Source organism: Myzus persicae, unplaced genomic scaffold, assembly GCF_001856785.1.
Source record: "Myzus persicae strain clone G006 unplaced genomic scaffold, MPER_G0061.0, whole genome shotgun sequence".
In the NCBI taxonomy this organism is placed as follows: Eukaryota; Metazoa; Arthropoda; class Insecta; order Hemiptera; family Aphididae; genus Myzus; species Myzus persicae.
This window is the reverse complement of record NW_019100703.1, coordinates 499,600-518,646: the sequence shown is the minus strand read 5'-3', so window position 1 is coordinate 518,646 and position 19,047 is coordinate 499,600. Positions and strand designations below refer to the sequence as shown.

The 19,047-nt window shown below is 30.1% G+C and overlaps 1 protein-coding gene across 3 annotated transcripts in view; it reads left to right on the top strand.

The window, feature by feature from the left end:
* The window catches only part of LOC111042529 (neuropeptide Y receptor type 2-like), a 156,359-nt gene that overhangs the window by 106,139 nt on the left and 31,173 nt on the right, over nucleotides 1–19,047 (top strand). For all 3 annotated transcript variants that reach the window (XR_002605462.1, XM_022327157.1, XM_022327158.1), the window contains exon 5: nucleotides 1,847–2,264. Coding sequence is in view for 2 of the 3 variants with exons in the window: in XM_022327157.1 (XP_022182849.1) it covers nucleotides 1,847–2,264 (418 nt within the window). In the remaining variant the exon portion in view is untranslated. The remainder of the gene's footprint in view (nucleotides 1–1,846; nucleotides 2,265–19,047) is intronic.

The window sequence follows — 19,047 nt, the reverse complement described above, 5'->3', positions numbered from 1 at the left end:
CGACCCAAACCGATGAGACCTATTTAACATCGCAGGTCATCGTTTGCGTATCGCCTGTTTACTTAGGCCGAAATATCGTACACCGTTTATTTGTTTGGGTATCGGCACATCGAACAATAGAAGGGTATCAAAAATATTGAAAATTACATAATCTAAGTCATATATTGCACAATTAAAAGGACTTTCCAGTTAAATCGAACATTCGATAAGTACTATTGTAACTTATAATAAACACACGATTATAAGTATATACATACATAATTAAAAACACATTTGCTTGTTCAATTATATTTCAAATAATAGTTATAATAGTCATACATTGCGATGGAAATGCCAACACACGAGTAATATTTGAAAATTGAAGCAACACACGATTTAGAGTACTCATATTATCTTCCAGTTCTAATGTTAAAATCCCGATATGCAAATTATGTATGTAAAGCAATATTTTACGTAATATAAACGACGAAACTTTGTAAACAATGTCTAAGCCAAAAATCGAATGATCTGCAACTGATGTATTACAAAAAAATATTAAAATGATGGCCAAATTATGTACTGCTGTATATATCCTAAAATAGTATGTCTTCCTGAAAATTTACCCTTACAATCTTTCCGATGTATAAATATTCTGAAGGGTAGTCGGATATAGGATAAATGGATCCAACAAATTCACGATTCTAACGGGATAAATTTTTATGTGGTGCAAATTGCCTTGTCAGGAGTGTACCTATATATTATTAAGGTTGGACTTAGCAGCAAATAAGGATTTAAATAAAAGAGCCTAGTCGGCAAACATCAGAAAAAGAAATGGCCCGTTTGGGCGATTCAACCCAAAATTTGGTCTGTTTGGACGAATTGTTATAAATATGATTGGGTGATTGTTTATTCCAAAAAATATTGTTTGGGTGAATAAGTAGAAATAGGTTTGATTTAAAGTCACATAAAAAATACATAATAAAAAGTTAATAATAAACTTATATTTAAAAAAAATACAAATATTTTTATTGTGGTATTGAAATATGAAATCAACATTAATAGATATTTTGCATTTACTAAAACAAAAACATATACGATGATGTACATAAAGGAAGTAATTAATAATGAACCTTATTTTTAAACATGTTTGCATCAATGGCAATAGGTTTTTACCCTACGCAGCTAAATATAATTTCAGTTTTCTTAATCAAAATCATTACATTTTCCCAAACGACCACTGCTCTTTATAGAGTCCGATTAAAGAATTTTCGGAATAAAAAATTATTAGGTAGAACAACATTTTCGTTTTTCAATAATTATAGTTAATTCATATTATAATTAATTAAGAAATTAGAAAATAAATAGATAGCTGTCTGTAAATAGTGTACCTAAATACATTTTTTTTTAATCAAAATATTTATACTTATTGAAATATAACTCATAGAAAACAGTAAGCAAAATTGAATACAAAAGCGCATAAACACTGCGTTTTTTTAAAACTTTTCCTTATTTCTGTTCTCGTTAAAGAATTATCTGTCATTTAAAATATTTTCTAACCTAACCTATGATATTATATACATTAAATAAATACATATGCGTATAGATTGTCAATATGAGAGTACTCGTTTGAGATGTAGTTATTTCTTAGTAGAATTATTACCACAGTCGATGCACACACTACACATGACAAATGGTCATTTCCAGAATTATTAGACCGAATGATTAATCTCTCTGCTTTTGATATAATCGAAAAAGAAATTTGTGAGAGGATCAGGACACAGATTTCTATATTTATTCCGTCGAAATCGTCATCGGTTTTGCAGGACGAGACGTTTGGTTATGACTGATTTTTTCGATTTTTTCGCAGGATGTTGATAGCCATGGTGACAATATTCGGCGTGTCTTGGCTTCCGCTGACCGCCATCAACCTGCTGAACGATTTCTATCTGCAGACTGCCACGTGGAAACACTACTACCTGTTCTTCTTCTCCGCCCACGCCGTGGCCATGAGCTCCACGTGCTATAACCCGTTCCTATACGCGTGGCTGAACGAGAACTTCCGAAAAGAGTTCAAACAGGTGTTGCCCTGTTGGCGCAACGGTTCCGGTTACGGTGCGGCCGGAGCGGACGTTGGACAGGGACGACGGGGCCGCGTCGGCGGTTACCGATCAGAGCGGACGTGCAATGGCAACGACACGTGCCAGGAAACTCTGTTGCCAACGTCCATTGTGCTGCCGTCCGGCCGGACCACCGCCACTACAGACTGCACCGGACTCGATCTCGTGGTAAGTCGTGCATATTCTATTGTACCAACTTTTGTGCGAAACTATCTCGTGGTATATGATCATATACCGTAGTATTGTCTGTGTTATAATGTGGTTACCTCACTTGCAGGACGTGTTCTCGCTTACGAACGGTATAGAAATTATAAAGTCGCTATTGTTTTTGCAATACAACGCAAACTAAACCGTAGTAATTAACGTCTGTTCAAATTGCTCATGTGTTTCTGCTAGAAAAACTGAGCTGGATGACTACGTGAAGGTGCTTGCCCTGATTCTGAAAATTCGCCTCTGCCTATGTCCTATTTATACGACGAGTCTCTAGCTTGGAAATCACCTGGTGATAATTTGATAATGACGCAAGTCGTGGTCTTGCGAGTTGCGATATATTATTACACGTAGTTTCGTTATCTATATCGAGTTATAGTTACCTTTTACACCGTCGCTCGCATTGATGTATAGCCGCACATCCCTGCATGGAACATTTATTCGTAACACATTGAATCGCGAGTCCACGGCCTTTGGTTAGTTGAATCTAATCTACGCATTCCTCTTTCATTATTAAATTTTAGTGCATACAACTATAGAGCCCACCATATCAATACTATACGTGAATCAATGATTTTATTTCTGATTAATGTGTAAACGGTTCATTAAGATATGAAAATATTTTAGTCGCCCTGCTAATCTGTGTAAAGGATTTTTCTTCTGGATAAAAATATATAAGATCCAAATTGACGACTGTCACATTTTTGATAACATCGCCTTAGATTGTAATGTTGTTATATTATGATATAATGTAAGCAATGTCTATTTAATCAACTTCATTAATAGTTATCATACATGTGAAGGTAGAAACGAGGTCTGTAACATGGTTTTGAATATTTTGATGAATTTTGTTTTGAATTCTGTAGGAGGGTTTCGATTAAATTTGGTTCAAGATATAAGCAGTCTTAATATACAATTTTAATTTTAATATTTGAGACGATGATATGATGGTTTTTTGTTGATTTTATTGCACATTAGTAGAAAAAAATGTGGTTTTGCCATATAGTACATCCACAAGTATGTAATAGGGGTGTATTAATATGATAGTTTCATGCGAAAAATTAATTTTGCAGAAAATGTTTCAAATATATCTTTTATAATTCACATTTATTTGTAAATCATTTTATTTTTTGATGCACGCCATGTGACTCAAAATGCACAGACCTGCAAATAATACACAGTAATGACAATCTTTAGCAAATCAACTTAAACCCGGTATTATTAATCTCCAATGGTTTACTTTTTCATTACATAAACCTATTTTATACAGATATATGTCTATGCCCAATATTTGCATAACACGTGATGGTAGATCGTACTCCAGACCTACCCAAATAAGATCGGTAATGCCATTAAAATGTTGTTACATATGATATTACTATCCGGAAACTAATGTCGGACTTTATTGTCCTACATACTATAATTAGGTAACTGTATTATAAAAGCAAGACAAATATAAACTAATAATTATATGTATCTATAGACCATAGCAGTGATAAAAGCCACAAATGTAACCTATTCAACCATATAAAGATTTAAAGTTACCGAAATTTAACATTTACTTTGGTTGTTATTTTAAACTTTAAACATTAGTTTGAAATGTTTGAAAAGTGTTATTTTCTTTAAAAGTATGTTGTTCATATGTATCGGAAGCGGTGATTCATTGAGGAAGTTAAGTATAGCTGATATTTTGTTGTTAAATATGCAATACCTACGTATTGTGTTTATTTGACAAGTATATTATCATATGAGTGTGGTACTCATTTAGAACCCTCTGTGGTATTATATCATTTGAAGGAACAATTTTAGTGTTTAACACTTAGTACCGTAGTACAAATATTAATTAGGAGAATTAAATTTTACATTTAAATGATTATTTTAAGCCGTTATATATTATATACATTAAGTTAAATCCAAAGATCCGACTAATTAATCAATTACCGACGAAACTACTAATAGCGAAATTAAGGTCGATGTCCCAGATACTTGTTATTTAAACTGGAGGTTCTACGCCACATAAATTGAATATGTTATACAATGATAATAATGATTAAATTTATTAAATAATTCAAATAAAATATAACTTTACAAGAAAAAAAACTGCAATCGTTCATTTATTGCATTGGGTTATAAGTCCTGTGTCTGGTTGTGTTTTTAAATTGATTAAAATTCCTTTTAATTAACTTAACCAATCTAACCTTGTTTTTAACTACTCATATCATGGTCAGTGAAATTTTTGATTATCGTGATATAAGGTATTTAAAAATATAAAAAAATAGGTAATATCTATGTTAACCTTGTACCTAATGTATCTATATATACAGTGGTACACACATTTAAGTCATCGACCTGATAGTTTTCGGACTCCACGTATAAAATAGAGACTAAGAGAGATCTGGATAGTTAAATCCATGTGTGGGTGACACAAAGCTAGGTAAGAAATTCTAAAAATTTTAGAGAGGGTGCAAGCCTCCTTGGAATAATATTATCGCGGTTCATCGCAAAATAATACAATATTCACATTTTCACCACTCTTCATATTATTGATGTGCGATTTTTTTTTTTATATAATCTTGTTCGTGTGTTTATTTAAATTATTTAGTAGGTAGCCTATTCAAATCAAAAGAGTATACGTTTTTAGTACATTAAATTAGGTCATAATATATAGGTGTATTATGTTACATGTTGATGGAAGTGTTCAAGTGTACAAGTTGTGTGTAAAACTGCCCTACTCGTTTTTATATTTCATTTGCATTTTTAAAAACTGTTTATAATGAGTTTTATGAGTTTAAATAAATTATTATTTTATGCCTCCTGGTCTACAGAATGACTAGATATATTTACAAAACATTGTTCAAAATTTATCTCTCCCAAAAAGTTTTTACTGTCAACTTGTCTATAGTCATGTTATTAAACTGTGTCCCATTTTTTCCTACAACAACAAAACTTGCTACTTGACAGAGCTTTACAACACCTTAACTGGCCATTGTAAGATCACCTCTGTTTTTTTTTCTAAAAGGAATGAATTTATTTCCCCGGCACTCAGTTCATTAGCACATACTTCACATTGAAGTGACTTTAAAATAGCTCTTACAATAAATCCAACCGTATAATCAATCACTTATTTATTTTTATGTATCCACCTATTGTGTTTGGAAATACTGAAAAGTATTTCTTCGCCGTCGGTAAATATCTTACTATCACTAATACACAGTTGATCAAGAAATATGTGAATTAAATTTTTTTCAAGTAAACACTTGACAAATTAGCTACTAGTATATGATTTTCAGCTCGTATTACGTTAAGTATATGATTTAAGTTTTTAATAATTATTTGAGAAATTTCAGAGCTAGAATATTTTTTAGTAAATTAAAATTAGTTTCACACATAAATAGTATTATAAACAATCACAATTGCATATTTTTAAATTTAACTACCAAACTAATAAATATTATCAAATATATTTTATAACTTTAACTTCTGTAGATAACTTTTAATGGTGCCTACTGCCCAAAAGCGCAATTGTCCGAGACACGAATTTATCAAAAATTAATATTTCAATATTATAAAACTAAACTTTCCCTGATAGACGTATTCCTGGATCCTGAATGTAGAACTTTTTATCTAGTGGATAGTTTAAACAGCACTAAGGTGTTTGGGATTTTTTGTTCACTGGTAATCGTCGACCACGAACAGTTCAAACCAATGAATTGAAAAACAATGTTCTGAACATTATTGAAGCAAATTCGTACACATTCTAATGAATATATATGTCTTGTTTTTCTAAAACACTACTTATTTCCTATAAAACAGAAATTCTTATACACGACCACGATAAATCACCAATTATAATCTTCACAAATAACATTGTTTTAAATAAATCATTAGAATTTAAACTCACGTTAAAAGCTTAAAATAATAAGAGCACGAACTGTTTTCACTAACCTTTAAAATAAAAACTGTCGTTTTCACCTTTTCTGCCAATTTTAAAAAGGGTTTGTTTTTGTTTCCGCCTGAATAATTGCTTCGGCAAAAACTAAAATTATCATACTAATATTCCATAATTTTAGAAGACATTTTGAATTTAAATGTTCATATATAAGTTATATAAGTGGATAAATAATCAGTATTAAAATACATATTTGTACATAATATTATTTTCAATGTTGTATTAAAAAAAAATAAGACAATTTTTAAAGTATATTGACATTTTAACTTAAAATATTTTTTACTTGGTTTGTATGACAAATAACAATGTTTAATTTAAAAAAAAAACATAATAATAACTTAAACCAAAAAGTCACTATTCGTAACAGTTAATAGGAGCATACATTTTTTTTTGTTTGTTTAACATAATTTCTATAAAAATAACAATAACTAAATCAACAAATTAAAATTATCTAATATTTTATAAATTCAAACTGTGACGATTTATACAAGTAATGTTGTGCTTAAATAAAAAAAAAATTTTTTTCTTCATTTGTGGTTATTTCACAATATTTTGATTATAATAATATTATAGCAGGTAAATTGGTGGAAACGGGATAAACCTTTTTTTTAATATTAGCGGAAACAAGCATTTTAAATTTTTTTGGAATTGTTAATTTCCAAAAGTTTTAATGCAAGCTATTAAATTTTTTTAACTTAACATTTTTAAGGGAAGACATATAATTACCAATCGGTTTTTCACAATAACTCTACCCTAAAATTTAACTTGTTGCAATATGATACTATTAAATGATGTCCCATCGTATCAATTCGTAAAAGAATTTTTCACACAGCTATGACGTAATGCTAGTCATTTTTACTTATGATCAAAACTTTTTCAGGTATACACTATAATAATCAAAAACGTCAATTTTGAGTACAAAAAAAAAAAAAAAAATACTATGATCAAACTAGATGTACACAGCTGAGCGCCCGAACATCACATGAAAGTGACAATCCTTTTATTCGCTCAGTGTATAATAATATAGGTAATATATATATATATATGTGTGTGTGCACACGTCCGGAAAAAGGTCAAACGTACGTTGGCATTTATATATTATTAGTACTATTACACACACCACACAGCTACTATACGTACGGCATAACAGGAGTCACAACAAAAGACGCTCGTTTCCAAAAAACTTGTAGACGTGTAACAATCACAAGCCAGTATTTTTTGTTTTCATTTCTTTAGAATCACATTAAATCCACGTCGCGCCTTGTCAGTTTCAACGACATGACACGTATTAGTTTTTTTTTTCATACACACCACACATTATACACAACTCTCAACGCTGCGGCTACCGTGACGTGTACACGTAGGTATTAGGTATAATATATGACTTAATTTATACGTTTTATTCGTTATCCGCCAATTCCTATATTATATCTGGACACGAGAACTCATGAATACGAAACCCATAATAACCGCATGTCACTCTGGAAAAAAAAAAAACGAAAATAATATATTATTTACATTTCCAAATATCTGTCTTGCGTAGGTACACATTATACTCAATTTGGCGGCTGCAGGTACGATGATATTATGTTTTTACATGTCACTCGCCATAAATATTTAGTCGATTTTATTTCGTATGATATTATCTAACAGCTCTCGGCTAGAATGTATTATGATATTTCCATTTAGCCCACTAACGTAACACGACTGATATAACAATTTACGACTCAAAAGCTTTAAATATAATTTCTGTTGAAATATTAAATTTCTTCTTTTGTAACTGTATATTATATATACATTTGATCCTGGGACGATTTTATTTTGTACGAGAAAAAAAAACTCCCGTATCCATTGAAGTATGTTTACTTGTAGCAATACGACTCGAGACAAATTTATTCCACAGCGATTTTTCACGTCTTCTGGGAATTTATTTCTCTACAATGTGTAAACCTCAAAGGAGCTATACACATTTTTTTCGAGTAAATAATATTTTTGAGATAACTAAATCATGATAAAATGTAATTTTTATACTTGTAGTTGAAAGGCCGGAGCTACATAATATAGTATGTATATTTTTTATCACTCGTTCAATGTAAACACATTTTCAGACGTAACACTTTTTTACACGACATCCTAATTATTAATGTTGTTTACCAAATTAACGTACGTGGGTAGCACTCTTTTTGTTAAAAAAACACAATTTTGTATTTTCGTAATAAATATTTCCAGAATAAACCATATCTAAAATCGTATTCAAACACGCACGTGTTTTTAATATTTACTAGTAAAAACTCATTAATGGATATACTTGTGGAATACCTTTATTGATAATTTATGATTATCTGTAAGTTATTTATATTGTATTCAAGCATGGGCAATCTGCATATTATTTTGTTATTGTTTGGTAAAAATTACTCAAAACAATTTCGATATTCAGTTTGTTGAATACATGAAAAACTAAATAAACATAACCAGGTAGGTTTTTTTTTATCACATTAAATAACTTGTTAGTGTACATTTTTGGTAGAGAAATTAAACAATACCAGATCGTAGAAGACTGCTTCGCGTGTTGGATAATCATAATAAAACAATATTTATGAAGGAATAAGAAATAATTCATCGTAATCTCGTAAAAAGTATCAATTTATCATCGTAATACAAACGCAGGTAAGAACGGCTTACCGACGGCAAACCGTAAATTATTGCTAAGCCACCAAGAAGGTAAAAAAAGGATGATATATAAATGCATGCTCTTAAATTCTCTGGTGCAAGTACAAAAATAAAAATAATTAGAGAAATTGAAAAACAACAATAAACCAGATTACGGTCGAATAAAAAACGTGTACCTGCCTAGCATGTATAACGAAGTGGGTGGTTAATTAAAACCTAATATCGTATGATTTATTGCGGAGCTGAAAACCATAATGCGAGCACTGCTACATCTGCGGATCATCGCGGAATGATAAAATAAAAATAAAAATAATTTCCTAACCATGTTAGTAAATTCAAGGGGTGGTTAATACCATTAGGTACACCTACATAATTTACCGAAGTATGTATACGGCCCGTTCGTAATTCTTTACTCCGGAAAAACAACTCGTCGTAAAAAAATGACCCATACTCGTTATACGATAGTTATAATTGCATTATTATTGTTGTTAAAATATTACAACGTAGACAAATTGATATGGACAAGACGAAACGTGCAATAGCTGTTTGTGCAATATAGGTCAATATATTTTTTAGAAATAAATACACTTTGCGAAGAACTAAGCTTCTGTATACATACTCGGCTTTCATTCACTAGCTGTTTGGGCTAATGGTTAACCATGATAACCCGACAACCACGTCATTGTTACGCGAATCAGATAATATTATTTCGATGAGTATAATTTTTACAGGCGTGCGAGGTCGACTTTTCATAGGTCGGGTGAACGCCGAATTATGTTTTGTGGCTGACCTTGGTGGGCAATAATTGGTTTATATTAATTTATTCGTCACTTTTTCGTTGAATATAAATATTTCGATAAAAATAAAATATGTTGAATACTCGGGTAAATATGAAATTACCATTTGGCTGAGATACACCTCACTTTCAACACCTTCCGGACGAACAAAATATATATTTCATTCCCCCCCCAATATCTATACTCAATATTTAAATGTAAAATATGAAAATTAAAATATGAATCTCCATACAAGTCACATGCATGTTGGTATTATGTATCGGAATCGAACAATCCAATATGTACATAGTGAGCACGGTAAAACACCAGTACTATTGCTGTCATTATTTTAACGGTCTTTATAACGCCGAAGGTTTTATGATGGCAGTTTGCCAATTTATTTTTACAACGTTTCGATCGCAATGTCGAGTAATACATTTTCGAAATTATTGGCCGCTGAATGAAACCCAAAACCCTGCAGACTATTTTATTACACTTCATTGCGCCTCTCATAATGCCGCCGCCACCGGCGACCGTCCTGACCTATGACCGTCCTTTCAATGCCGAAGAACGTTTAGTAAGCATCGCTCTTAAATGTTATTATTCTCGAATGTATTAAGTTTTCCGCCCAGCCGTCTTCGTTCTGCTGACACGTTCCGGACTGAAGGCTTCAATGAAATAAAATAAACAGTACGTCTGCCGTTGAGAACTTATAGCGATGCGACGACTGCTGCTGAAGGTATGACCATATCTACACCATATCAAACACAGTGAAGAATATTATAATATTAATCAAATTAATCTCCTCGCACATTATCATATACTAATAATATTGTGTGATCCTCACTGCTGATCGAGGATTTTCAAACTTTCTAGACACACCGTATATACGAGTATATATATATTATAATAAGTCATATTGTATGCGATATAATAATAACTATTATTTTAACACTCAAACACGACAAATGTGCACGATTTCTAAGTGTAACTTTCACGAAAACTTTCCGTGCCGGGTCGGGTCGTCGTCGATCGTAGCCCGCTTTTAGTCGTTTCAAATTTCAAAATAGTTCATACCCTATTATAGACAAAATCGGTAAAATGTTAAAATATCCTGTGAAAATAACCTTGATAGATCACCTGCATAATATCCTGTATATCATTAAATTTTACTGAAAAACAATTCTCAATGGTCTGATCCAAACGAAAATAAACATTTTGTCGAATGACCGTATAGAATTTTATAGCTAAATAAATTATAAAAAAAATAAATAAACGTGGACGGATGTGAAAAAAATTATTTGAATTTTAAAAAGCTAAACAGTTCTGAACTGAAAGAAAAATTTACGAGCCTTTAAAACGTAATCTGCTTCGTATTCAGTTTATATGTAAAATAACGCTAAAAGGTTTTTGTTTTATGTTTTTGATTTGATCTTTATGGCAGGTTCACTTTTTAACGTGCCTATAAAACTTTCCAAATATTTTATATAAAAATTACCTACAGGTCATTAAAATAAACTTCGCGCCAAAAATAATAATTTTGTATTATCTTTGGGCACTGCATTTTTTTACCCTTGAAATTTATAATATGTTTTAAAGTTTATTTTACATCAACTCTTATTATAACAGCATTAAATCAAATATTTCAGTAAACTAAATTAGGAACAATTATATAAGTTTAAATTAAAATGTATTTAATAATTAATTAAAAGTTCAGTGTTACTTTTTTTTCGTCTCCATTTTACGGTGCAATATGAAATGCCAAATAAAAACCTATTAACCAAAGTACACTTCAATTTGTATTGTTATTTAAATAAAAAAAATGACTTAATACACCGACGACAAAAGTTGATTATTATTCGTGGTGACTTTTACATTTTTAACCCACAAACAAGATGGGCTTGAAAAAAACAAACAAAAAATCTCCCCATTTTTACTTTCATTAGGAGAATTTCAATATTTGCTTTAAATATTGATCGTGAATCATATTAATTTCTTTGAAATATTTATCCCAATCACGCCTGTACAAACACTTTTTAAACGTATTTCGTTGATAAAAAATATACTATGAAATCTAAGTTTTTTAAACAATTTTTTACGAATAAGAATGCCGTGCTTACTCGTTTAAAATTACCATTTTTCATACGATGAGGATAATAATAATAATCTTTAAAAATACCGGTTATCGTATTTATTTAACTGACATTAAACTTTAAATAAAAATAAAAAATTATAAATTTAAATTCCATGGAAATATCAAAATTATATTTACCTAGTTGTTAATTGTACGTATTTAAACGTAACTACATAATACAACATGAATAATGATTTTCATTTTTTAATAATATACACTATTACAATAATATTATATAATATCATATTGGACATTCCAAGAACACTGGTTTATCGATCATCTAATATTGTCGTGTTCCATATTATAATATCGCTGTACTAGTGTACTATGCAGAAATGAAAATATAAAAATCAACCTCTTTTTATCAGTTGCCTCCTTAAGTATCTTTTGGTTATTTTTTTTTTTTAATTGAATGCACTTTACTTAATGTCAATTTATTGTACAATTTTAATCGAATACGATCCACACACAAATGTATTCGGGATCATTGATTGATTTTGCATTTCCGAAGACAATAGAAAAATGTTGAAAAAGGTGGTGGTTCAATAATTGGTCTCGGTGGGAAGGGGTAGACCGATGACCCAACGGGATGGATAAATTTCTGGAACCACGCAGAGGTCACTTCAGGTATTTAAACATGTTTGCATACAGCGTGCAGTGCAGTAATGGTTATATTTAAGTGTATACATTATGTTGACGCCCTACCTAGCTACTTCGAACAAAAGCATTTTTATGTAATTTTTTTTTTTTTGTTCTAATTCTAACGTGGAGTAGGTACCCACTAATTATAAGTAACTAGTACACACTCCGGAATAGGTACTCCGGCATTTTGCAAACACGTGAATCGCAAATGAAGCACGTATTTTAGTACCACGCAGGGTGATTAACTGCTGTTCGTGGTTAAACGATATAATATATATTATACAATAAAACACCGCAGTGGATGGTACAGACTATAAAATCGATGATGCTGTAAATGGGTAGGCACAGTGCCGGAATTCGAGTACGTACATTATCACTGTATTGAGAGTGTGGACATTTGTTTTGTCGACGAGTTATGTTTGTGGCGGAATGCTTTTAACACGTGACGCCTGTTCGATCGCCTCGAAATTGCACGTGTAAACCAAAGTATTAGTATTTTCAGTTGAAGTACCATTCACAAGGGGCGTGTAAGTTCTATATTATGTACCCAGTGACTGATATCCGAAAAAAACATCTACTCTCGTTTTGGAATGACCGATTTCATCTTACATCAACGGTGTAGAATAATTTGTATTGAACTTTTAAAAGTATGAAGTGTAATATGCGTTACATGTAATGTTCTAAATTCTAATATTTCATGAAATTTATTTTTTCGAAATATTTTATGAAACTTTTATGAAATATTTCATTTTGATAAACAATAAAAAATGAAATGTTAATTGAAAACTTTTGTGGGAAATGTATATTAAATAACTCTACTTATAGTTAAAAGATATAGTAATTAATCAGGTATGAAATCAGTCTGACCATCTAGTAATGATTTCATGAAATATACCAACAAAAAAACACAACATTTAAAGAAAAATTAAAAAAATATATTTTTCAATATTTCAAGAAAGGTGAAAGTTTCAAGCTTAAAATATTTCAAAGTGAAAATTGCATATGTCATATTTTTCACTCATAACCCTAATTACATATATCACGTGGATCACCCATTTATACAGGATACATCCCATAAACTCCACTGGTTTTAAACCACCTATTATATTTTTTTTTTACTAATGTTGGAAACATTATTTTAATTATTTTTGATATCAGTTATCATTCGTATTAGATTCAATCAGATAATTAGTCACATTGTTTTCGGGTAGTGTTTGTAATGTTTGTATTTATCATTATCAAACAATAAACATTTGTCGTTATAATATATTATCATATTAATGTAGGTGTGCATGGAGTATCCAATAAACACTGAAGTTTAAAAATTGCATAACGCAATCAAATTATGAATACATAGACTTTTAACATACAAACATTAAGAAAACAAATGTGATCTATTATTTAATCGGAATAATAACTAACACAAAGAATGATGAAAACAAAGTTGCCAACATCAAAAAGTAAAAATAATAAAGGGTGATTCAAAATCAACGTTTATGAAACGGTTCAATCGATGGTTTGAAGTGGGAGACTTATGAAAAGCTTAATTAATTACAATTTCTAATAGATTCGAATTATTGAGAGGGCATAAATAAACTCAAATTACCAAGAATTATTATGAATACGTACCTACCTATGTTATTTATAATATTAATAATTAACAACAGTAATATAAAAGTAATGATTTATTTTATTTTTAAATTTATTACATCCTAAAACTTAAAGATTTTAAACAGAAAATTAGTATTGATTAATTGTGTACGCAGTATCTTAGTGTTGTTTTTTTTTTGTTTTTTTTTTTTATTATTTTTTTATCTTTTTTGGTCTCGCGAGCTCGCCTCGTGCCGCGTGTCCTTTGACTCGTGACCAAAATACCGACACCGAACGGAGCGCGTACGAGGCGAGGCGAGGCGAGACAAGACGACACGAGTGAACCGACTACACTCTCGTGCTCGCGCTGCCTCGCTTCGCCTCGGCGAGAGTGTGGAGCTAGCATTATTGGTGCAAATGCAAAAAAGGTATTAGAATCGGTAACTTTAAATATTTATTTTCATTATATGCGGTAAATTTGTTTGATTGTTGCTTAAAGAAACTAATAAAAGATAATTTATGTTCAAAATTACTTAGTGACGTTTTTATTTATTCAATTAATTAATTACTTTATGTCTAATGGGTCCATTTTGAGACTGTATTGGATAATTTCCTGGAAAATGCTTGATTTCCATTTCATGTCTTTTCACTATTTTTTTCAAAATAAAATAAAGATTGGGTGAAAAAGAGTTAATGACAAAGATATTTACTATGAACGCTAAATTAGAGGGAAAATACTTCACGGAAGGAACTCTGAATGTTGGCAGTTTGTATTGGTCTTAAATTTTACATCAAATTATTGAATGTATCTAATGCATAGCTTTTATTTTAACACTACCGCAAGATTCTCAAGAGACCGAGTATTTGTTTCAAATTATCGAGGTTTTTGGATAATAATCATAGCAAATTTTCCGCACAAATAAAATATTTTACTCCGTGATTATGGTGTGTGTGTAGTGCATACACACTATCGTACACATATAGTAGCCTGCAGTGAGTATATTATGCGTATAATAAGTAAACCTCGCCTTAAATTCACGGTGACATAATATAATATCGATAAGCAACGATATAAGAGCCATCAACTTGGTGAGTGTGACATATAATAAAAGGGGTTAACTAAGGATTTTACCTTTTTTCAGGATTTAAATGCACGGCAACGCTGACGGTCAAGTTTGGGTATAAAACATTCTATAACATGTTGTCTCTTTATCTAAAAGTAATTTTCGATGTTATACGCGTCGAAGGAATCTTGTAAATCTCAGTAGAATTTCAAATTTTTAACATATGTAATACCTAAGTATTCTTGTGTGAGAATAAGGAGTCTTACTTATAATAACTGAAATTTTGATAACTTTAACAGACAAATCCATAAAAGCAGAAAACACTATTCGCGTAGTAATGGATCAATTAGGATGAAACCTATTCTGGTGAACCATGGCTCCCTCAATAAATGTATTTCATTATGATAATTACATTAAAATAGTTTAAAGATATATTTAATAAAAAAAAAACATTTGAGTGATAAAAATGATAGCCGATGAAATTGAACGCATTTTTGACAGATTTGATTGATGTGAGAAGAAAAATGTGTGAATATAATTATATCAAATTTTAAATGAAAATTTAAAAAAAAAATTTCAAAAGGTCAAAAAGATGAAGTTGAGGTTTATTTTTACTGGTTAAAATTTAGTACCAGTTGAATTTACACAATTTTACAATTCAATATCGTATTTTTGGAATTTACATGAGCTCACATATAAATATTTAATACGTTGGCATTAATCACTTTGATGAAACCCCAAGCAATTTCCGATGTAATTATATAAACTCATTTAAATACACGAATTAGAACTTTGAACTGCTAAAAACATCTCAACACAAACATACTATTTTTCGAGAAAGTGATCGCGCACAACATTGTAAAAATATGGAATAGTGTTTTATCGATCTTAATATTATATCTGTTTTTTATGTATTTTTTATCACACCGGAGATGTTAGTAATATACGTTTTCCTATTGCAGGCATTTATTAAATTTTTTACCGCACAATAAAAGTCAGTGTAGGAAGTGTGTAGAAAACAAAAAATCTTTTGCGATATGTAAAATAAAAATAAACGATTTTAATAAAATATTATGTTATACATCTAAAAAGTTACACATGACTGCAATAATTTTCTCGCAACTCACGCATCATAGTCTGAGTCTATGGACGGAAATTCATTTGAATTTTGATAAAAGCTTCTACTCTGAGTACTTACATACCAACGGGTTATCACACCAAAATACCTAAAAATAAAAATAGATACATCGTATTATAACTCAAATTATTTTTGGATGCTTTGTTCCCCAAGTTCCTTCCTATGTAATAAGTACTCCAGTCTTATCTATAAAATGTTGTCATAGCCACTTTGATATTAAATGTTTAATATCATAATATATTATTTAAATACCGGGTGTAATTGAAATACCTGAAAAGTAAAAATAAAATATTTATGGTTAATGAATAATTTAAGATTATGTCTGAAAATTCAAAAAAAGTATTTTTAGAAAAAAATGTAGTATTTTGAAAGTTGATTTACAGTAAATTGTTGGGTAACCCAGAAAAATGTACATTATAAAAAAGAAACGATTTCACTTATTCAAACGCTATTTTGAATTTTGCCAAAAAAAATAGTCTTCATTTTTTAGTTTTAATTATTTCTATTAAAAAATAAAAATAGATGTATACTGTGCTTGTAGCTCAAGCGTCTATACGAACACATTAGATTTATGCTGTAAATGTAGAAAAAAAAATGTAATGCTAATTAGAACAAAAGTTATTGAATTTGTCAGGCCATTCTTTTACACCAGCATTTATGTAAAATTAATATAATATAAAATGTTCTATAATATTAAGTTTTCGTTTGATTTTCCGACTAGAATAAATTGTACAACCACGTTAGTTGATAAGACCATTAATATAATATACGTATTACAGTGAAAATTAATTACAAACAAATTTTAAACGTCTATAATTATACATGTGATTATACATGAAAACATTATACATTTTTGTACCATTTTATGTTAAAATGATTATGCAGGTATATCATTTAATATTTCATCACATTTTAACATAAATGTCAAAAAGCGTTTATTTCCATTAAAATAACTTCTATATTGATGTTTTCGTAAGTACACAACATTTAAATTTAGATTTTAATCATTATAAAACTCTTGGTAGTAATATTATTATAATTTCTAGAACGATACTAAAATATTAATAAGATGATAAAATTATTATTTGTACAATATTTGTAATTTTAATAATCAGATTAAGTTATTAAAATATAATATGTTCTAGTCAAAATGTATACAATACTAAAAATACTCCGGCAATAAATATACTTATATTTTAATCGTAATAAAGTTAATATGATATATCTTTAAGTACCTACGTCACATGATACAATAAAAGTGAAATAATTTAGACCTAACTAAAGTATTTTATTTACGATTGGTTGATTTTATACCCTGTTATGATGTTATAATATAATCGACATAGCAATATTCTGACTGTCGAAATATGTCGATTTCGTTGAAAATTGAATTTAAATTTATTAAAAATGTCAGAAATTAATTTACCTTATACAGCATTGGTAACAATCACAAATGCATGTTATCATATGAATACCTACATATTATGATGCGGTTCTGGGTCAATCGACCAAAAACCATTCGACCGACACCTAAAATACCGACAAGACAAATCAACCGACAGGGTCAATCGGCCGACAACCAAAATATCGACACGATATTTGATTTATATTCTTATTTTAAAAATCTGTGCATAATGTGTAGTATTGACTATGTTAATTTTTTTATAATATTGTACAGTAATAATGATAAAAATCGTTTTATAATAAATACTAATGGCTAATTAAATATAATTTAACCGGGAACTTATGTCATATTATATTGCTGGACATTTTGAAAATTGGCACATGTCTCTTTTATTTAATACAATAATGCTGTTCACACCGAATTATCGGAAATTAGAACGTTACACAAATACATTTTTAAAATAAGAATATAAATTAAAAGTGAAATTATATGTCTTGTAGGTCGATTGACACTGTCGGTAGTTTGTCTTGTCGGTATTTTAGTTGTCTGTCGATTGTCCACCTTCCTTATGATGCATGATTGTGAACTATGACCTATGCTTACCTGTAAAATAGAAATTGTTTAGAAAATTACAATATAATTGACTGTGTAGTTTTAGATCAATTATAAGGTATAAGATTTATTGTATATTTATGTAATAAAAAAATACCAAAACCTTCAAAATAATGTCATTGACGATGTATGATACTAATTGTGTCATTTGTACACGCTTGTACATAATGATAACACATTTGACGGTTGACTTTATACAATTATATGATAACAATATTTAATGGTGTATGCATACATCGCAGACGTATAGTCATATAGAATAAACTAGATTGCTAACTGCGATACAGCATCACCTGTGTAATTGGTTGAAGCTACCGGCCGCCATTTTGATCGAGGCCAGCGTACGTTATCACCTGTGTTTATGAGGTAACATGATATGATTTGTATTTGCAAAAATTATCTATATTTATCATCAACCGTGTCATCATGTTTTCGACCATTAAATAGGTGTGATGAGGTCCCGCTGGCCTCTTTTTAAATGGCGGATGGTAGCTTCACGTATCATCACGGTTAGCAACACAGTTTATTCTATGTATAATATCTTTGGCATACGTATTTATGGCGGGATCATATTAATAAGTACGCGTCTCAATCGAATCGATATTTTGCTTTTTTTTTTTCCGATTCTCGTTTTCTGCGTGACCAGCAAACTGTAATAGTTATCGAAAACACTCAACAGTGCCGAAGCCAAGCCCCCCTAGCTCTTACCTGACGATACGTTTCAATAAAACACGATGCAATGTAATCGAATAAACATGTAC